The sequence below is a fragment of the Pterocles gutturalis genome, unplaced genomic scaffold, assembly GCF_000699245.1.
Source record: "Pterocles gutturalis isolate BGI_N339 unplaced genomic scaffold, ASM69924v1 scaffold4736, whole genome shotgun sequence".
Lineage (NCBI taxonomy): Eukaryota > Metazoa > Chordata > Aves > Pterocliformes > Pteroclidae > Pterocles > Pterocles gutturalis.
The window spans coordinates 191505-214729 of NW_010105315.1; the positions used below are offsets into that span (position 1 = coordinate 191505).

Consider the following 23225-nt stretch of genomic DNA (forward strand, 5'->3'; position numbering starts at 1 on the left):
GAACATCATCAGGCCCTTTCTTTCCTACTCTCCATTTCAACTGCGTTTGCTGGATAGAGGTTGTTTTGTGTTGTCATATCTTTCTTGGAAGTTATATCATTACATACTTTCAGACATTTTTAAAAAAAGACTGCAACACAGATTACAATTCAGTCAGTAGTGTCAATGAGACTGCTCAATTCAAGTGCCCTTAGCTTTGCTTCATCTCTGATTTTCACAACCAAGTCAAATACCTTTCTGTCTTGAGGGTGAATTCTTTCACACAGACGCATCACTGTCCCATTTCTTTCATTCCTAAACTGCAAGAAGGGTCCTTGAGAAGGGAGATTTCTGGGCCATAGCTGCTGTAGTTTTCTGCAGCATGAGAGCAGCTCTTCTCCATTTCAACACGAATCATAACCTAATATACCACAGGACTCATTAACCAAGGTGGTCTCAAACTTCTAGAAGGTCTCTAATAGGGAGGAGTGGAATTGCTGACTTGCCCAGCTTTTACGTACATCCAGAGGCACACCAACTCCTACATAGCTCCTTAGGAAACTTTGAACAAAGGGGAGTGACATAGAGTAACACGGACTGGTGTAACCAACCAGTTCCTCCCGCTTTCTTACAAGACTGACCATCTAGAAGTTGGATGTCCTTAAAGCCAAGTAGCTACATGAATTACCCTCAGGAGGGTGAGAAAAGCAGAGGTGCTATTCAGGCTGAACCAAGAACTCAGCACTCACTTCAGAGCAGGTGAAGCTCCTTACATAAAGCTCTGAAATCAGGCAAATATGATTCATGTTTGGTTTGTAGCTTCCAGGCATAGAGTTTCTAAGTGTATTTGTTGTTAAATAAATACAGACACCAAGTTCAAGGCACACTACCGCAAAGCTGTTAGATTGTTTGTTCTCCTGAATTATGCATTACTTTCAGTTGGCATGCAATTTTTCTAATGCAAGTACCCCACAAAGCCCCAAATTCCAGCATGTCTATATGCCATATGGACAAGCTTCTCCAACCGTCTGCTCCTCATGGAAATTCTATTTGTTTTCCTATTGATTTTATTATGTTTAACAGCATACTAAATCATTCCTGAGGTTGACAAGTTTCTGGAAAATTGATATATGCTGTCTGAAACTGCCTGAGGCAGGAATAAAACCAAAACAAATGGCTTCTTTTAAACTCTTGATTTGCATTACTACAGCCAGGCATACAAGTGCCATCTTGTTTAGTAGAAGAATTCTTCTCCTTTGTGTAACATCTAAAGCACAGGAAATCTTTAGAAGCTCTTCTTATGGGTCTGCATATCGGAGGAAGGTGATTGCAAAATACCAGGCTATTTGAGTGATGGTAGGACTGAAAAAGCAGATTATCAGCTAAGATCAATGGGCTAGATTCTCCTGTGGAGATGTGGAACAGTGAGTAGATGCCTTGGAATCTACAGCTTAAGGCAAAGGTAAAATTTTTAGTAATATTTAAAGACTTGTATTTAATTCCTCCCCTGAGAAACTGTACTTTGAAGCATTTAAGTAAGATTTAAGTAAGGAGGAAGCAGGGTTTTTTGTTTGTTTTAAATCTTGGAGGCATCACCATTAAGCACTACAGAATTTGTTCCGAAGACTGGACTGCATCATGAAGAGCATCTCAAATGGGAAAAAGCACCCAGACAGTAATTTTTTCTTGGTTCAGAAACTAAAGGGGGAGATGAAGTAGAGAAAACAGTCTTGATGCTTTGATGTCAGAAATCTGAAAACCAAAAGAGTTCATGATGAAAACTGATTAAGGAGAATTTTAAAATCTGAAGACAAAGATCTGACAAAACCTGAGAAGGTCATATGAACACGTATTCCTCCTTGCTAGACTCTCATTAGGCTGTTATAATGGCTGTGTTCTGGCAAAGAAAAAAAAAAGAACTTGCAAAGAAAAAATATTTCAGTGGGAAGTAGTTAAGACACTGAATTAGCTGACAATAATGGGATTACATTTGCAGAGCTGCAGACATTTAAGACATTGTTAATCATAAATTTCCCATTTTGGTGTGATTAAAAACTTTCAGAGAGACACATGACATTTCCCAATAGTCTTCGTGATGCCACAGAATAAGTTTCTGAGTTTCACTAAGAGAAGCCAAACTAGCTCTTGAGTACATAAGTTGATTTGTAGGTGTGATGGGTTTGCCCTTAGCTGGGGGCCAAACCACACACCCACTCACCCAATCCCCCACCCAAGGATAGGGGAGAGAGTTAAAAGGGTAAAGGGAAAAAAGGACTTGTGGGTTGAGATAAGAACAATTTAATAACTAAACTACAATAATATTGAAAATAATAGTATATACAAATATACAAATGAGTGATACACAGTGACACTGCCCCTACACCCAATGACCAAGGCTCAGCCTGTTCCTGGCTAATGATCCTGAAGCAGGGAGAGTCCCGAAACGGCACTCACGGAAGGGAGAGAACAGGCCGAGCGTCCCAGACCGAGAGCTGACCGGGGTGGCGGGGGGGAAAGGCCTTGGGAGAGCGACCATCTGGAGTGAGATGACCCGGAGCAAAAGAGATCCGGAACCAAAAGGGACGATCTTCCGGAGGGGCGCCACCTATATACCGGGCATGGCGTGTAAGTTATGGAATAGATTATTGGCCACTCTGGGTCTCAGTCCTGAACCTAAGATCAAATCCTGGGCTAGTAACTGGGGCTGTGCTCCCTCCCAGCTTCTCCAGTCTGCAGACAGCCAGAGAAGCTGAAAGACCTTGGCAGCCATGTAAACATCACTTTTTATCAGCTTTCCTCTGAGCACAAATCCAAAACACAGCCTCTTACTAGCTATTATGAAGAAAGTTAACTCTGTCTCAGCTTAACCCAGGACAGTAGGTCAGTCCTCTGTGTAAAGCAAGAAGCCTCCTGTGAATTAACAGTGAGAAAAACAGTCTCCAGGAGATGTCTTTCATTTAGAGAATTTGATGATCATCCAAAAGACACACACAAAAATGCAGAAGATGCTAGAGTTCTGATGATATTAAAGGTGAAAAAAATTAATGCCAGTAACAAAAAAAAAAAATAGTACAAAGAGAAAAATCTTCATTTTAGCCATTGAAACAAGTTTCAGGAGCAGTTCAAGTTTATCTCCTTCTTAGAGAAGGCCTAGCGAATTCAGTTCATTTGCTAATTACTTAGTTACTGTAGAGACCATGTATAAAGCTCAGCAGAACTTAGATAATTCTACTAATGGAGATAGCAGAAAATACTGCAGCATTATCAGCGAACGCATCACTTGCAGAAGAAAAAAAATAATAGCTTGTTTGCTTTGCATCTGTGTTTTCAAAGACAGTAACACAGTATCACAGTTTCTAATTTCATACCAACAAAATCTACTTTGCAGAATATTACAGGAAAATTTTAAAAGGCCTGAGAAACATGATTCCAAGCTGTGCTGACCTTCACATCATAGAGCATGGTCTTTTTTTCTTCAGTGGACAAATGCAGTGAAGCTAGCAAAATCTGTTTCCTTTTTTTCCATCTGCTAAATCATTCCATAATCTCCCAAATACACTGTCTACAGCTCGCTCTTAACTTTGAAAATTAAAGCAGAGCATGGAGATTAAATGATGCCAACCTTTTCCTAACCAATATATAGTCCCTGTGCCAACTGCTATTTGGAAATTCGTAGTTAGAAACCTTGTCATCAAAGATGTTTGACACTCACTATAGGTATTTTCTGTGGTCGTCATTAAAGACAGGAGTTTCTGCCAACTTACAAGTGAGTTTGATGACCTCAAAGGAATAAGTGTCCAATACACCAAAAATTCCCTGGAAAGGCCACATACAACTGCTCTTGCTGGAGGTTCTTCTGCCAGTATACCATTGCCTGTCCTTCGCAAAATTGGCCAAACTGGTAAACCCTTTGAAACACCACCAAAACAAAAAGTCTCTAGGTGGAAGCAACAAACCTCATGAGGTAGGCACTCTTAGCAGGAAGCAAGCAGCCTTATTAAAACAGAAGTCTAGAAAAGCTTTGCAAGCATCTACAAACAGTAAAAAGTCTTTTATAGAGAATCATGCCTTCATGAGCACAGTGTATGAAGACAAGTGTTGAAAAATTGTTCTCCACTCAAAACAGGCAGAAAAATACATTATATGAAAGATGGAAAAAAAATTAATGTCAAGTTAAAGGGGTCCAAGACAGACTAGAACTATTTTATTAAATCAGGAACAACATCAGGCCACGGGCTATAGTCTGGTATTAAATCTCAGCAAAATGCATACCGTTCAGAAGGTCAGACAAGTGCATCCTCATAAGCCGCATCCTTAAGCTGAAGTGTTACTCATGGAGTACATGTTGGAAAGAAAGAGAACTAGGACTGTTAAATCACTTATAGAACCAGTACACTGAGAAAAGATGGCCAGAAATGTTTTTATTTTGCACAAGTATAGGATAACATAAATATCTTTTGACACCTTTGAGCAAAGTTCCTTAATCCACAACGTACATTCAAGTGTGGTAATCAATGACAACTGAACAAGCAATAATATGATAGGTAAACAGACCTAATAATGTTGCTCAAATAAATTAAAGCCAAATATTTCTGAACCATCAATAGTATTAGCAGCTGCTCTTTTTTCAGTCTACTTTTGAAGCGACATCATCACCAACTAACTTAAAAAGATCACTTTTTTCTACAACTAGGGATCTTCTTCTCAACCAGAAAACAGGCAAACTGAATGGCTGTTCTTGGAAGGGGAGCAGTAGATGTGTCTGCTTGTGCAGTACTAAAGATTGAGACAGAAAATCTCGCACAGACAGAACAGATAAGAGATCTGCCTGACAGCCCACTGGAATTTCATTTGCTCTGCAGACAAAATAACAAGGTTGCTTGGAGGTAATCCAATAAACTGTTCCAACAATTATTAACAAAAGCATTCAAGAAAAGCGGAAAAACGGTAAGATTAAAAAAAAAACCCACAAGGCTTCAAAATTTGTTCATTTTCAACACTCATAAATTTCTGAAGCTCCAGAACCTTGCTGACATTACTTAACCTTTAAAATGAAGGCTCAATCATAAAATACCCTCTCATAAAACACGAATAAGATCCAATGTTATCCTCAATCGAGGAATATCTACATTAAGCACTTTAACTTCCACTCTTTCTCCAGGACCTAACCCCAGGCTTCTTCTCTTCTTCACTTTAGAAAGTTTTGCTTCTGTTATATTTCGGGCTGGAATCAAACCTGATTTTCCCACACCAATATCAACAAACACTCCAAATGGTGTCGCATTTTCAACTTTTCCAGTCAGAACAGTACCAACACTTAAGTCTTCAAAGCAGACTATGCTTCTCTTGAAGTCAGGTTTATCAAAATCTGTTATAAGAAACAAGAAACAAAAATAAGACACTGGAGAACAAGCTTACATTATTTTCTAAGAGTTGTTTTCAGCCAATTGTTTCTAATTAAGAAGCCATTCCAAGGCAGCTCTGAGGTCCCAAATACTGCTTCATTTTTAAAATAAAGACCCATCTGTGATAAACAACTGATTTCTTGTATTTTATGGGTCACTTTAAAAGACACTGATTAAGGGAGTAATAAGTATAGTGAACTCCATGGTATGAAACTATCACAAGGGGATCACAAGTGTGTAGTATATTAGTTAGGGACAAAAAGGTTCTTTAAATTTTTTGGAGCTACGGAGAACAGTGACTCTTACTTGAGTTACACAAATTATACATTAAATTCTACCTCTATACAAATTTGTATACAGGAAGGTGAAAAGGTCTCATCACATGCTAAAGAGAAAAGTCAACAATGCACTGCATTTTTAAAATAATGTGATGAAATGATTCTATTTTTCCCTTTCCCCAAATAATTCTTCTCATTTTCCTTCGTAAAAAAATCATTCATGAAAAATAAACATTGAATTTCAACTAAATTTAAGACTATACATAGGAAAGCTACTCTCTGTCTGCAATTCCCTAACATCACATCTCTACTGTTGGTAACAACAAGTGAATTGAATCTTAAACCAAGATTATTTTTTGAATCAGGGTAGAGTACAAACTATTCAATCTGCCTGAGTCCTGTTAGATGTGATGCACTGACAGCCACTAGCAGGGTTAGAAAGACAATGAATTACAGCTATACAAGGCTATGAGGCTGCCTACTCCAGTCACAGAGTCTGTCTAGAGTAATACTGCATGTACTGGATGAGCAGAAGACTAATATTTCCACTGAAGATCCTCTTTTGCTTTTATATCTTGACATGTTAATAGTCTATCCTACTGTAACTTAGATGTGAGACCACCAGAGCAAATGGAGACATTGAAAACACACATTTTCAAGATCACTTGTGGGTAACATTTATAAAATCTGTATGGGAACTACTAATGAACCCAAAAAAGGGGGACAGAAATGTGTGGGGGGTTTTAAGCACAAGTTTATTATTTGTTATTACAAGCCTGCATCTTTGCTGCCTACTTTTATCTCTTGCTGTCGTAAGAGAATCCAGCTGTAAATTTCATTAAACAACAGCATCTCCAGATGTTCTACTTCATTGCTTACCTCATCTTTCTTCCCCTCCACCTCAAACTGTTGAGCACTACTGCAAAGTTTTAACCAAGGTAGGTCATAAGCCATGTGCTCCAATTACACTTGTCTCCAGGATGTAGTGTAATAAAAGAGCAGAACGACACACTACTGCTCCACAGACCTTTATTACTACTGGTTCAGCTTGGTCTCAGCATTCCTCTCCATGATGGAGAGCCAGCACAGATTTAATCAGTATAGAGTCAACATATTGAAACTATTTCATTTGTTAACAGCCATACAACTCCCCTTCCTACAGCTGAAAATGCCGTGATTTAAGACAGGATTCACACTCCTTACCTACTGAGCTGGAAAGAAACATCTGACTGAGTTATAGCCTTTACCTTGCCTGAGAAAAGAAATGGAGTTACATGTCCACAAAAATCTACTACTGATTTTAGAAGAAGAAAATGTGCTGGTTTAAAACTGGTATGTAGAACAATCAAACTGAGGTTACAACTTTAGAAACAAAGGTTTACCTGTTCGGATATCAAAGCCTTCAGGCTGAGTCAGACCATCAATTATCAGCTGCAGTGTGTGCACCGTTGTATTTAGCCTTTTGGCTGTGCCTTCCAGTCCTTCCTTTTGAATTACTGCATTTACTTTTTGCTGCATATTTGATTTTCCTATGTCATTTGCACTTCCTCCAATGAAAGATAAAAACCTGGAAAGTTCAAGGATAGAGAAATTTGTAACATCCTTTAATAGGAACTGAACCTTTGCTATATATTTAGGGGTTTTAATTACTTTTGCATTGATGCGTGAACAAAACTTCTGATAAAAAAATATGAACAGTGAACAGTTTCCCAAGCACGTATCCTCTCAACTCATCACTGATAAGAAACATACATAGAAACTTAGAGTCTATCTGTATACATGTATCTCCTGGAACAGATTATAAAACTAGAAGCAAAATTTCAAAATGAAAATCACTTCTCAGACCAATTATTTCATCTCATGCTAAAACCAAATCTGATTATGACTGAAAGATGTCTTTTAACATGAAAGTTCCCTAGAAATAAGTGAGAGTTCTATAACACTGTCATTTTTATTGTCACTTGCATTCAAATTAATGGCCATTTAGTAAAACAACAAAGAACATCTAAAATATTAAACTAATATGAAGAATCTTTAATCAAATTTAAGTAAAAGCTTTAAATAAAATACTTCTCTTGTCTATGAACTTCATGATTAAGAATAATTAGTTTTTCCAAAACTAGGAAATTATCAAGTCAAAGTAATTACACAACACAAACACCCTTATCCTTCCCTATTGTCACATACATACACATATTGCAGACTGAGACAACTTTGGAGTGGCATCTAAAAAGGCTGAAAAGAAATACTTTAAAGTAAATACGTTTTGATCTGTGATCTCATTTTTTAAAATAAAAGAAAAACCCCAAAAAACACTTACTGAGATTTTTAGTTCAGCATTGTTGGCACATATGCCAACAAGTGTAGAGAATAGACAACAAATTCACATGCAGACCCTGCTCTTTATTATCAGTAGTGATGCCTTAGACAATGTTTATTTATCACTGGAATAAGTGTCCTTACTTTACTGAAGGACTTAAAAATGTAAACCAAGTCTCTAATGGATATAAACCACTGAACATCAGGACGAAGCTCACAGAAGCTGAGGCACGTTGTACTAAATAAAACAATTTGTTCTTTTATCAGTAGATAGTTCTGTTACCTGTTCTGCATCTCACTGTGAATAAGCCCCTTCCACCCTGCTTTATCATGTCCCTCATTGTCAGAGGGAGGCACATGGTTTTTTGCGTGTTCTCCACCACAGCAGACAGGTAGAATTATTGTTCCTGCCCTCCAGAGTCTGAGTAAACATTCCTTCCAAATTCCTAAGAGAGACCCCTCCTCCCTGTCCTTATCCTGTTTCAGGACAGGTGGAAGCTACAAGCCACAGAAGCAGCACTGACCAGCAGGTTCATGTCCTGTGCTTGGGAGTGGTGGCAGGCATCCCAGCTCCCCAAGAAAGCAACAGCCCATGGTACTCAACCTCTTTTCCCCCTCAAAAACACACGTTGTGGTTTTATCAAAACCTGAGGCTAGTACTTCTTTTGGTAGGAGACACAGGGGGGTTTTTATTTGTTTTGCTGCTTTCTTTTTTTTTTAACCTGAGGAATCCAACTGACATTATTTCAGGTGGTGAGTTTTATGCACTGAAATACAGAATTAAATTGCTTTTTGAGAAAATACAAATTGAAGGAACATAATTAAAGCAATATTTGACTTTTAGTAAAGCATAAAATTCCTCTCTGAGCACAAAGGCAAATTTTCACTCCAAAATGTCCCCTAATTTTGCAAAAAGGAAGACATGCATTGAAACTGGCTGTCAGGACTTCACTTTTTTACTGAACTCAAATACAAGCATGGTGACTGAAAGTGTATTGTTAGTTCACATATTTGCACTTAATAGTGATAGATACAATTTTCACATTAATTTTCTTAATGCATCTTAACACAGATCTTTCACGGGGCAATGTATGAAGAAAAAAAATAAAAGATTCAGTGAATGATACTGTTGTCAGGATTTACTGAATTTTGTTCTGATTGACTGCATTTCAACTTTTGATATAACTTTTTCAAGTAGTTTGAGGTGATTTGGAAACAAAGTAAATATCAAAACAGATGCAAAATTGTTTATAATATTAAATACAAATCTTTATTTTCCATAAAGTAACAATGAAACACTACTACTTCTCAAATATTTTCTCTAATAAGAGCCTACATATGAAAAATGTCAGACCTTCTACGAAACCATCTTCTGTGGATCTCAAAAGAGCACTAAACAATACTGAAAATGCACATAGATCCAGGCAAAGTGCTCTCCACAAAACTACTGGGGGCTGCTGGCTGCTCACGTTGATGGATGGACAATGACCCACCACAGCACTAGTGACAGGCAGCAGCTGCCCCAGCTTTGACTGACATGCCAGATGCAACACGACAAACCCAAACAACCTCATGACTCAAACTTCTAAATAATGTATGCTTTACCTCCCGCCCCTATAAACAAGTTTGCTGACATTCACATACTTGGCTTTATTTCACTTCTAATGGAAATTCAGCTCAAGTATCTCCAAATAACATTTTTTCACCATTAGGATTTTGCAGAAGTGCATTCACTTTATAAATTGATAACAGGGTGGGTTTCGCAGCTAATATGTGCAACCACATGGAACAGCCACTGATGTGTTAAAAAAAGCCTCTTACGTACAAAACCGTTGACCATGTGGATAATGCAATCAGAATGCACAGTGCTACGTGCAGGCTGCTGGAAAGAAAACCAGCCTGAAACAGGACACAGTCCAGGTGCCTGAGCCCTCAATTACTGTTCATGAAAGTTATTTTGCCCTCCTTCTTCTGCCTCCCCCACCCTCCGGAAATCCCAATATTCTTCATCTAGGCAAGGGGGGTAGGTGTGGACCCTACATTATCAATTACAGTTGTTTAAATAACTTAACATAGGTACTGCTCAGAATAAAATTTTAGCTCCATCTGAAGATGATGCTTAAATATGTGCCCAAATCTAAGCACACCAAAAGTCCCACCTGCCTCGGCAGAAGTATTAATGCTCTAAAACACAAGCATTTGGCTAAGAATGTTTCAGAATTATGAGCTATACTATAGGCAGAACAGAGCACTGTAACAGGGCCCAGCGTGCACATACAGACAAAATAGTCCTTAACAGAAACAGTATCTTTCTATTTTGGAAATTCTCACCTTTTTAGGTTAGGTTTTGGTAAAAAGTGTATTAAAATATTTCTAAATAAAAGCAATTTCTTAGTGATTATAAATGTATTTTTAAAAATACAGTTGAATCTAGGTATATATTTAATGTATCATTTTCACTCAAATGACCATAGCCTGAGGGCAAATAGAATAAAAAAATCAATACACAGCACAGATCTCTGACTGAACAGTGGCCCATTATATTGGTCATTTCTATTTTTAAATGTCATTGCTAACAACAAAGTTAAATATTTCCTTATTAAAAAAGCAACCCAACAACTTCCTTTGAGAGTTATTCCAAGGTCAGAAAAAAAGGATATAGTCTGTAATAATTAGACTGGGATATGGCTATGGGGGGAAAAAGAGGTTTCTCTTAATTTACGTGTTTTGGTCTTCATAATGTTAAACTATCTCACCACAATTTTTGAAATATTTCACTTACTCAATTTGTAAATGACAGTTCCAGCTGCATAACATAGGAACACAAATCATCTGTGCAAAAATTAAAGCCCTTCAAGTATTTTCCTGGCTACATATGTGAACTAAATAACATGTTGTAGTAGTTCAAGTGCTATGTTTATCTACTAGAAAGATAAAACCTAAAGAAAAGTTAAGAGAAATGGAAATGGAAAAGACGAGATTTTTTTTTTTTTACGAAGTGAGGTCACTCTTTTAAGAGATACTATCCTTATTCCCTCAAATGTTGAGTGTCTGAGTGAATGGTGAACTTTCTGTTCAAGGTACATCAACTCAGATAAAAGCTGCCAGAGTTTTAGGAGAGTCCTTCAGCGCAGAGCAATATTTATCTGGTTTAGAGGCTGAGTTTTATGGTTTTGAGATTTAGAGGATACTAAACCACCTTAGTTTTAAAAGCAATCTTTGCAGTCTTACAGGGCCTGCAGAGAACAGTCATGGCTAAATCACTGATGTTTTTATTTAATACATAATTTCATCCATCTTACCCAGATAAAGAAAGAAAAGTAGCATAAATGTAACAAATAAGCACATCATGTTCACTTAACATACACATCTGCACAAAATTATAGCACAGCCCTTGCAATGCTTAAAAGATAATGCAAATTTCAGTGGAATGCAAAAAACAGTCAGAAAAGAGTAAAAATATTACCAAGGGAAGCCTTCAGTAAATTTTTAAGAAGTTACTTTAAACCCCTCAAAAAGCTTCTTATAATGTGCAGGAGTTCTAAAGCTTTGCATGGGTTTTAGTCACAGTCATTTCTGTTTTATGTAATCATTTCCAGCAACACAACTTAAGAGCTGGGAGTACTGGATTCATTACATTAAAGCAATATGATACACCATTACATCTTGTCACAGTGCACACATGAATTAATGGTAATGCACCATAATCACTCTGAAAACAAAACAACTTTGCATTAGCATGTGCTTTGTTAGGTAAAATGTACATTCACGACAGCAGCAAACTTCAATTATGCAGACATTTCTGTTTCAGTAACATTTTGAAATGCAAAAGCATTATCTGGGTAATGCAGATGTTGACTGTTCTTGTTCTCACTAGTCATGCAGATTCTCAATTTTTGACTAGTGAGCAGATTACATATACCAAACAATATTTGTGTATTACTCTGTAATTAGTTGCTGGACACAAAGTTAAAGTTTCAAATATATTTCAAACTACTTAGCTGGTTTAGCCAGATAAAGGTACGTAACCAGTATGTTTTTCCTCAAATGCATAAATTATTAATATTATAGATTATCTGACTGCATGCAAAAAAACCAGAAAACACTCAGTTTATGACATTTTGAATGTATACATCTAAGAAACAATGAGTTTCTAAATGAAAAGCAATTCAGACAGTTACACTGCAGCATAGCCCCTTTGCTACCATGCTGGTAGCTGTTCTCATGACTACCACTGTATCACATAGCTGAAGTGTAACCCTAGATACAAAATAGTGAAACTCGATTAGTTATCCACAAAGAATTAGTACTACAGTTAAAGGAGATCATTACAGGGAAAAAGTTCATATTTTTTTCTTCACATTATTTTAAAATTCCAACCAGTAGGAAGTTATTTAAGTTTCAAAAATTTCAACAAATGAAAAAATATCACTTGATTTATGGGTCTAGTATATATAATGTAACTAGAGGATAATTATTTGTTATTTCCAAGTTCTTTTAATCATTCTTGTTACCTGTATATTTTACATGGCGTAAAAGTTTTTAAATGTCTTTATCGGATGGCAATTAGCAGTGAAAACCTTTTCTGTTCTTCTCTTTATTGACAAGATAATTCTCAAAAATATGTCCTCTAAAACTCCAGCTACTAAGTTAATATTCAGACCTGTGAATGAACTGGCCCTCTAAAGTGATGAATGGTCCTAATTCTGCAAGTGTTCTCCTTAATTAGTGTTAGCCATTTCCTATTAGAAATAGTGACAAGGATTCATTAATTTACCAAGCCTAAATTTTTCTAGGCTTTTAAAAAAGAAACTACAGACTCTACTAAAAAGCATTATTTTGCACCTTAAATAGTTTGAATATATACAAGGATGTACATGCAAATACGGTCTTATTGAATTGGACAAAAGATGTTTCTGATGGCTTTGTAGTGAGCTTAAGGAAAGGCAACCTACCACAGTACCACAGTAAAAAGTCCTATCCTCTGTAAAATATTCAGACGGAGAGCGCATAATTAAACAGAATACAACATTTTGTCCTAATTTTTCAAACTCCGCACCAAGTAACTGATCTATTTCCTCCCGTGTTTCTATTCCCCTTACGCATTGCCTCAGTTGCTCAGTGACAAGTAGGGGACCTGTAGAGAAGGAAGCCAGCCCGACAGAGAGCTGGAAACACCAAAGGACAAGTGTGCAGTCACATAAAGAGCACAAGAGGAATACCCCTTGCTTTTGGTGTCTCTCCCTAACCAACAGTTTTCCTTCTCCATTTTCTCACATGTCAGTACTTGCCTTCAAAGCTAGCAAGCGCAGCTACTTGTTGCAGCTTTTCAGCAAAGCAACTGAGATACTACTGATGTGCTGCTACATCCACCCATGTAGGAGAGTGGCAGAGTCAAGAGAAATATTTGAAATGATCAATCCATCTACAATGAAACATAAAATGTTATCAACATGATGCTCATTACAGCAAAGGATTTAACTCCAAACATTTTACTTGGTGAAGAACAGGCACATGAACAAGTGCTTTGCTGAAACCTCTGGGGATTTTGAAGTCCTTCTGGGGATATCAAGCAGCATTATCGATACACAGCAGAGAGACATGAATCTTCACTGCAAGTCACTCTGCTCAGTATGTCAAAAACTTGTCTTAAGGCATAACCAACCACAGTAAACCGTACTATCCTCAATCAGGCAAGGTCCTAAACCTGGGTAATTACCCAGGGAAGACCCCCACCTGCATTATGCTAAATCACAATTTTACATCTTTTATACATATTGGTAAAATATTTCTAAGTCAGACTGAAATACAGCCTGTCTGCCAGATGCAATTTCTGAGCAGCTAATTCTGAGTACCAACCTTTAGCAAAGAGCATTTTAATGAGATCTAAATGAAAATCCCTAAATGTTAAGATTCAGTCATATGAAACCAACTGCACCCAACAGTCTGACACAGCAAAGAAGAAACATTGTGTTTTCTTTCCAGCATTTTGGTTTATAAGCATAACCTGGCTGTAACTTCTTGGGACTTCCTAAATGTTTCTTTGCTTTTCGTAGCAGTTCTTTCACAACATGTACCAAGAAATTGGATATGCTCTACATGTTGTATTAATTGTAAGTAGAAGATCCTGCCACTATAAACTGGTTTTCAACTATAGACTTTTCAAAAACTTAAAACATAGCTCTGCTTTGCAGGAAAATACGCTGCCTACAAAGTTGTTATTTTTATTTAACTTTTAGGAAATTCTGATTCATAATATTTAGAGGTGTTCGTAAACTTGATCACTGCACGTGACAAAGCCAAGCTTTGACAGTGTGGAAACCACAAACAAAAATATTTTGGTCATCTGCAGAGTGTGTTAAATCACCAGCAGGATGTTTTCCAATTATTTTACAGAAGTTGTACAGATTTTAAGTTAAGAAGTTTAAATGCCATAAATCAATCATACCAGCAACATTTGTGCCACTGTAGTAAAGATTACATCAGTGTTTCCATTATAAAACTGCTATTTTTCAGGGGTTTCTAATTCAGCCATAAAAACTTGCTCCAGCCTAAAGCTTGGCAACCAAAGTTACCACTTGGGAGAAATTCTTTTAACCAATTTTTTTTTTTTTTAAATGGATTCACCTTCCAAGCTATAAAATAGTTCAGAAAAAGAAAAATAGTGGTTTCAAATTTTGGTGAACTTCTATCCCCCCAAAATATTGTTTTAAAAACTGATAATTTTGTATGTTATAAATCTGTAATGTGGACTGCTGCTTTTGGGCAAATTGGATAGAAGCAGTGGACAAAAATCACCAGCTTATTTTGTTTAAAAATAAGTGTAACTTCCCATGAAAACTTTTAATCCAATAAAATCTTCACAAATTACTTCCTCATGGCAAGATGCGGTAGACATTGCATAAGGAAGCCTTTATGACTCATTTATGCAGCATCTATTCCATTTATTTTAATTTCTGTGGTCAGAGGTACGTAATACCATATTTTGACACCTTGAATCAAACCTGCCCGTCTTCTTCAAGACAACAGTTCTGCCATTTGGCAGCACAGATCCACCTGTGATGTGACATGGTCCCTGACAAAGTTGTATATAAGCACAAAAAAAGAAGAAAGAAATACTTTGAAAGCAGCAAAGAAACAGAACTCCTTTAAAACTTACTTTGTTTAAAAATATGTATCAAATACTGTTTCTAACCCACTTCTAACAGTCTCAATTTTTATAAGAATTATTGATTAGGTTTTAAACCTAGTTTAGTTCTAACGTTAAAAAGTCCTTCAGACATTGGTTGATTTCACTAAGATGCCTGAGGCATCTTCAGGCTCCCAGAAGCTCTCTCATGAACATAGCCTCAGCAAAAAGGAATTACCAGCCCAGTCTCATCCACTGCCTATCAAAGGCAGCAAAACTTGTCAACAGCCCCAATAAGCTTTGGACTCAATCCTCCGTGCAGTCTGAATTTCTAGTAGAATTTTTTCTTAATTCATATTTAGGCAAATTGGTTTGGAAAGCTGTTTCCGTAAGTTCTGAGAAGCTTAACAGCTCACATACTTTTTTTGAAAAGTAATTTTAAATATATAATAATTGCTAAATTATAGCATTAGTTGCTTGAGGGGAGGATGTCTGGTTTATATTTAGCCCTTATGTCATCAGTATCAATTTTTAATACTATGCTTCTTGGCTTTTGTCAGTTTGCTGCAGAGCTGTATTTTCTTTTTTCAAACAGCTATTTGCAATGAAAAAATGTTAGAGATATTTGCCCCTTTCCCCACACCATTTTGTGATTTCAACATAGTGCATGTTAATACATTCTATACCATAAAAGATATCACCTTCATATTTAACGAGCTTTCAAGGAAATTGTCTTTTGATTGCGAGAAAAATAATACTGCTGAACATAGAGCATTTTGAGGCTTTTTCTTTCTACAGGTCAAACTGTGTACAGATACTCATAAATTTAAGATGTAAGACAACAGAGAAAAAACCTGAAGAAAAGACAAAAGATTGATCCAGCTAGTCACAGAGATAGATGTCATGCTTATTAGTTTTGGTGTTCCATTAGCAAATATTGTTATTATAGTTTAATATGTTTTGATATCAACTGATATTCTTTTACATAAAGGCCCCTATATGGTACAATACCTACAACACACACTTGGATCTAAATATTTCATCAGAAAATTCAGTCTAGGAAGGTTAGGAAAGTTTGGTGAGAAACAAGAGAACAGAGAACGGCACAGCTGGAAACTTACATTAAAGTAACCACATCAGCCAAAGAGAAATGACCTGATAAGTACTACTGGTCTGCAGTCATGTCATACTTGTGCAACGGCTTTGCAGCTCTCCAAGTCCAACAGGTTTGACCCTGAGCACATTTTAAAATCTGCAAGGTACCTTCTAAGCAGTGCTGGCTGTGCAATAGGCGGCAGACTCCTCTCTGAATCACATGTAAGTCTGTGACCCAAACCACTATTTTCTAGTTGAGATGTAAAATGTGCTCATTAATTTTTTTTAAATAGTGCTAATCCTGGGTTCCCAGTCCAATTCCAAATCACAGTTCTATGATTTGTGTTACCTAGTAAAATTGTCTCCAGAATTTGGCAGTACGTGGATACATGAGCTATGCTATGCAGTAATAATCCCATTCACCACTTCAGATACAGAAGTAATGTGTGTTGCTCTGGAAACAAGTCACAATTCTTTATTTTCTGACAAACCTTTGATGGTATTATATGTAGATAAATTCCTGTAGTATTCCATGATTAACTGGCTACACCTCTGTGCTCCCTGAAGAAATCTTTCCACATAGGTCTTTAAAAGTGAAGCTGGTAACACTGTAAACACTTTTACTGATTTTATTAGTGTACTAGGGCTGGAAAGCTAAATGGACTATTAACCAAATCCTAACTACTTGTTATTTAAATTGAATGAAGTACCATATTTAAAATCAACATTAATTTTGAATAACCTTTGTGGTTTTTGCTTTTTTTTTTTTTTTTTTTACATTAACACACTCTGGATAAACTCCAGTAGGGGTGACCAAGATTTCTCACCCTAAAAGCCACCTACCAAACATAAGATCATTAAGCCCAGGACCTTGCCTGATTTTTTGCACAGCTATGCACAGGGCAGAGAACTAGTAACAAATGCTGATGCATAAGAATAAAAAGGAAATGGAAATGATAGTGGAAAAAGAGAAACCAAAGTTATCTATACACTGCACAAAGAGCATGTGCTCTAGCGGGCAACTGAATGGTGGTCCTAGGATCAGACACCAAGAAGAATGAACCATGGCAGGGAGAGGATGGAAATAAAAGTGCACTGCATGCCTAGCAGAAGGAAAGCACATAGACCTACGCACGGGAAGTTGTATATGCAATTATTTCCACCAGAGAGAGAACTGAGCAAACACAGTAGGGAAGGTGTCCTAAAAATGCAAGGTCCTGTAAGAGTTTTTTAGATAGCTAACTTAATCGTCATGAATTCATAAATTCAACATATCTTACTGAGGTTTAAAGATGGTTTTGTTATAAACAGGAAGAACAACAGTGTTTCTCCAAGAATAATATTCTTGGCAGAGGTAAGAACCCTAAAGCATCTAGCTACTGCTGAAATTAACTCCAGAAAAGAACCTGTTCACTGCAAGTCACTTAAAAAAAATAAATACACGCTAGTTTATGGTAGGAGATAATGTTTTCTCAAGAGGAGAAGCAGAGTCCAGTTTCAACCAGGGATGATGACAGAAAAGATCACATCTCATACTAGGATTTACCAGCTGAAGTATCCGCTAAACCAGAGGCACACATGGATTCCTAATTACTTTTTTCTGACCTACACAGCAACCATTCTCTGCTTTTAGCCAAAGTAAAATCACCACGGCGTTCATGTATTTGTGAATTTAATATAAACATCTTATTAGACCTCGCAATATCAGAATTTAATTTTAAAGGCTCATAATAATGACAGATGCTTGCATATGTCCACACACTTGTGTGCACACTCAAACACACAAACAAATTATAGCGGTCAAAATTCACTACGCAGAAAGTTTGTTTGGCACATGCTGAACATAAGCAACAATGTAAAGCACTTCTTAATGATGCAGAGGCATTGATCTGCCACTGACCGAAAATTGGGCATGGCATTTCAATTAGATTATTTTTAAGAACAAATAAAATTTTGTTTTAGTTATAGCCTTTTACATAATATATGGGGGAAAGGTAGAAGAAAAAAACCCAGTTTTAGACATTTCTGGAACAAATTATTTATCTCTAAACTTTTGTACACAAAGTCCAAAATGAAAGTGATGTGTGGCATAAAAAGAGTTGGCAAACAGAAGGAAATTGAGAAAAGTGGCCTCAGTGAGGCACAAAATGGTTATATGAAGACAACAGGGTATAGGAGGAAAGTGTGGCAAAGTTTTGAAAAGTTCACTGATTTTCTCACTGAAAGACAATGTGAAAACAAAAAAAACCCAAAGAATAAAACTAAAAACTTGCATGCACATAAGAAAAACACACCAGTTGAAACCCTTCACTTCTAAAGAACTTCTTAAGCATATCTTCTTGAAGAAGGGGGAGAAAGCATAAAATTAATATTCCTGTCTCAAAAGGCTGAGCAGGATTGTCAGAAAAATGAGTGCTTTCATTTTAAAAATTGACAGCATCAATGGTAAAAAAGCTTTCCCACAGCTTACCTCATCGCAATGTTGTAGGACTCTGGATGAATACAAGTTTGGTCCAAAGGATTGGGCTGTCGTGAGGTACATGGTGTTGGCTTGCTCTTCTTTTTACCCTGTGCACCTGCTTTAGTCAAAAGTGCATGACTTCCAAGGTCAGTTTTCTTACTATGGTCAGAAATCAAAAATGCACATGTCATTCTTAACAAACAAGATCCTAGCCCAGCGCCACACATGAAAAACAGGCCTCTATATAATGTTAATTCTTTACAAAACAAAAGTACAAAACCCCTAAAAGGTCATTGTGGGTGAATCTTAGCAAAATTATAGCATAAAAACATATCAATGTATGCATATACTAATTTAAAACAGAAACAAGCCTTAGGAAGGGATTCTGTGCTTCATCAAAATTTCTTCATTATGACAAGGTCATAAAGAAAACACTACACAACCTATTGTATTGTTTTCAATTTGGATAGCATCTTCTGTCTCTAAAACGGGGTCAACTGCACTTACCTACTTGATAAAGATCTTGGGAGGATACTTCCATGCTTAACTTTCGGTTAATAGTCTGCATCATTTTAAATTTGAAAAATTTCCAAACAAAACTTCCTATTCATATTATCTTTACAGCAAATTGCATCTCAAGCAGGAGGAGGAAAGTATGTGAACGCTTAAACATCAGAACTCCTTAAACCACATTGAATGACTTCCCATACTTACATTTCTGAAGAATTCTGTTCAAACATGGGCCAGGTCAAAATATGAAAAAAATTCAAATCAAAAGAACTCAGATCAAAATTTGCTTAGAACAGAAAAAAGCTAAAGGTGAAATCTACCACTATTTCAGAATTTATAAACCATTTTTGCAGAAGTATGTTAATACAGCTTTCCTTAAAACTTAGTGAATTACTGACTCCTAATCAGTTAGCTCCAGTTAGCATTTGGATTGGGCTTTTTTTTTTTTTTTTTGTCTTTAATTGGCTGGATAATGAAAAGGCTCCAAAGTCTCAAGGAGATCCAGGCACAGATCACCCACATTGTGCACATTTACAGAAGACAGAAGAGAAAGTGCTCAGTCTTCATATGTGTAGCATATTTACAAGGTCAGACTTCTTTTCCCTTAAAGTTTTCCCCCAAGTAAAAAAATTCTCAGGATACATCAAAGGCATCAAGTGGCAAAGGCTCCTTTCTTTTGTTTGTTTTTATTTCTTAAATGACAAGGGGTTCCTGCTTCTGCAGAACAAACAAGAATGCACTGAAGGACCCAGAACTGGCATTTGCACTTCAGGCTCTACCAATGCATGGACCACTGGCAGAAAAGCAGACAACCTTCTCTTTTTAAATTAAAATTTTTTTTTAAATTTTTTTTTTTTTAAATTAACCACTATCTGTTAACTTCCAAGTACAAAGCACAAAAACTAATTCACACAGCACTCTGTAGCCACCAATATGATTACAGAGAACAAATGAAACTTTCTCAGTCCATTTCAAAAATATTTGAATATGCCACCTGGGCCCACAAAATATGTTGTGGAGATGATGGTGTTAGAGCTTTATTTTGGCCTCAAACTCCAAAGCTATAGCAGATTTCTCAGGTTATACAGTGTTCTCAAGTTTTACAGAACCTGACTAACATCAGAAGCGTGCTCCAGCAAGGAAAAAAAAATTACAATGTTCTTAAACATTTCACCAGTGAATTAAAAAAAAATAATTTTTTTTTCTTCTTATGATGTATTGCAGCATTCACTACAACAGGTCCGTACAACATAAAACCTATCGATCACCTACAGCCCTGAAAGCAATTTATTTGGTCTTCTGGTGCTTATGGTGCACACCATTTGGCCTGCAGCATGTGCCTCCCTGCCAGATGGGCAACCAATCTGTATACCTTCCACCTGGGCAGTGAGCCAGTCCTAATGTGCCTACCTCCTGCCTGGAAGTTACATGTGTGCTGTTTGGCCAGCAGCAACTAGGAACACAGTATAGCTTCTGAGCATTGGGTTGGCTGAAAAATAGCATGTGCTTCCCAGGAAAATATTTTTTGAGAAGAGTCAGTGGCAAAAAGTTGTGGATGGTGCTACCACTGTGCCCTTTTTTCTTAGTTGTTTATGTCGGAAGGAGAAATGAGAAAGATAGGAGAAGAGACGTTGCCCCGGAAAGTGCACTTCCAGTTGTGAAGATGAAGAATGTCAGGTGAAGAGAAGGCACAGTGAAGGGTTACCAGAGGGAAAGGCTTGGTACAAAAGCAAGGAATGAGATGACAGGGAGAAGGATGACCCCTTGTTGACAAACTGGATTTGTGAAAGGTCTTCTTACATATTTGAGATACAAGACGGTCACATCATGCTTTCTGGGCACAGGAGTGAAATACAGAGCTTGGTCCAGGCTGTTTATTCAACTTTCTCTCTCCAGGGAATAGAATTGAAACTCTCCAAAAATCCACTTTAGTTTACTACCATTATGTTCTTTACTACATTAAAATGAATTTACAAATTGCTAAATTATGCCTGAAACACAAAACCGTAAGGTTTTAATATCTCAGATCACCACACTGCCATATGCCAAACTTCTACTGATTCAGTGGCAGAATTTGTAATTAACCTTACATACTTACAGAAACCCTGACTTAGAGTACATGGTTTACTATGCTAGTAAACCATGATTATTCAGCAGAAGACCTAAGTTCAACTACTGACTTACAACGTTTATTTATTAAGAGATTGTCTGTCAGAAGGAAAAGGCCTAGCATTCCTCAAATCTCAAGCCTGAATACAAAACAGAAAGGGAAGAATTATTCTCATTATATTTTGGATAATTTAGTCAAGATAGCCAACATCTCTACTACCTGCAGAAGGTCTTTATATATTCTTGATTGAATCTGATGAAGCCAGCGCACTGTTGGAAGGATTTGGGACCCAGACCTTTAACTTCCTTGAGCTGTTCTCGGTTTATAAACGGTCCATTCTTCTCTCGCCATTCAATTATATTTCTAGCCCTGTTAGCGTTCAGTCCCGCAATGTGTCTAAGAGAAAAGTTTACAGAATACATTTACTACCATTGAACAGTCATTAACACAAGTCCTATCCATTATCAGGTTACGCATTACTGTAGAAAATCTGGTTTACAAAACTTAAAAACAGCTAAGAAATTTGCGAATAGACTCCCAGACCAAAGGCATAATCTGGAAAAGGATCCCTTAATTCTGTGGAAAGAATCCACTCAAGGCACCAAAACTTGGTACAGCAATACGGTTCTGCACATACCTAACCAGTAAGCTAGGGATATGTGATTTATGATCTGTTGGCTATTTCTGTAATGCCAATTCAATTTGTCATGTCTTATGGCCTTCCCCAGCTGCCCTCTTCAGGAAACAACGTGGGAGGAGGGTTCAGGACAGATAAATTGTTCCTGTGAGAACAGACCCCTCTCAGCTGTTCTCTTCCAAAGGTACCTCAACACCCTTCCCCAACATGAAGGGCTGACGTCTGCTATCCAGGAGAGTGGCTGGAGCAGCTTGCCTTCCTCACACGATTTAACAGATCCACACAGCTTGTTCCTTTTCTCTCAACTGCTCTTGAGATAAAAGAGAGCTGGGAACAGGCTGCATGAGTTGGTCCAAGGGCAGCTCGGATCTGGCAAAGAACTCACCTGTGAAGTGCAACTGCAGTTAGCCAAGTGCCTTCAGGAAGCAGTGGTTTTGCTGCACATTTTCTGTATGTACATGTGAGTACAGCTTTCTGTGTATGGAGTATGTTAATCACAGAAAGAGGGAAGAGAGCTGTGGTGGGCAGTTACTCCTGGCACTAGAGAAGGAAATGTCACCCATCTGGCTCTATGTATCAGATGCCATTGCTTTAAGTCAACAGCAGCCGAGACCTGTTTGTGGCATGGCACAGGCTGATTCTAGAAAAACACCACCAGCAAACCTGGCAAGACTAGCCAAAATCAGGGTAAAAAAAAATTAAAATCTTTCCATTATCCTCATCCCCAAGCAAAAGTTAAAAAAATAATCCGAAATTGGTGAAACCTCAGAACTAAATTGGAGAGACACACCTTTAACCATAGACAAAATATTAATCATTAGGAATGGAAATATCTTCAAAAATTTCTTAGAAACATTATGAAATCCAGCTTATTTACACTGACAAGGGAACATGACACTGAGTTCACAGAATTTTCCACTGATTGGTCTCAAGTCATTCAAGTACAACGCTCAGCAGTAGTGCAAGCACTGTAGCATTGTCACTGCTTCCATGTGTAATATGTGTCAACAAGTGTATTTGATGCATCAGAAAGCACGAGCAGAAAGCCCTGCTTATGGAATATTCTGTCTAGGGTGACAATTTCATACACTACACATCTGCCGGAAACTTAGATTTGCTACACAGAACAGCAAAATGGAATTGCTGAGGATCAAGTTAGATACAGAACTTAGTGCAGCACATACATATGATAAGCCAGGCTAATTAGAGCAAACAAAGTACTTAGCCAACAGTTACCACCTGTAACCACGACTGGACAGTGTTACTCCATGTTTACAGTACTGTGGGGACACAGCAGCACCT

At 37.3% G+C, this 23225-nt stretch overlaps 1 protein-coding gene across 1 annotated transcript in view; it reads right to left on the reverse strand.

The window, feature by feature from the left end:
• Nucleotides 1-5052: 5052 nt before the first annotated feature.
• Nucleotides 5053-23225, reverse strand: part of SRBD1 (S1 RNA binding domain 1) — a gene marked incomplete at its 5' end in the record, with an annotated part of 122290 nt that continues 104117 nt past the window's right edge. Inside the window, 4 exons of the mRNA XM_010087342.1 lie at nucleotides 5053-5347; nucleotides 7045-7229; nucleotides 18676-18825; nucleotides 21503-21682. Of these exons, the coding sequence (XP_010085644.1) occupies nucleotides 5058-5347; nucleotides 7045-7229; nucleotides 18676-18825; nucleotides 21503-21682 (805 nt within the window). The remainder of the gene's footprint in view (nucleotides 5348-7044; nucleotides 7230-18675; nucleotides 18826-21502; nucleotides 21683-23225) is intronic.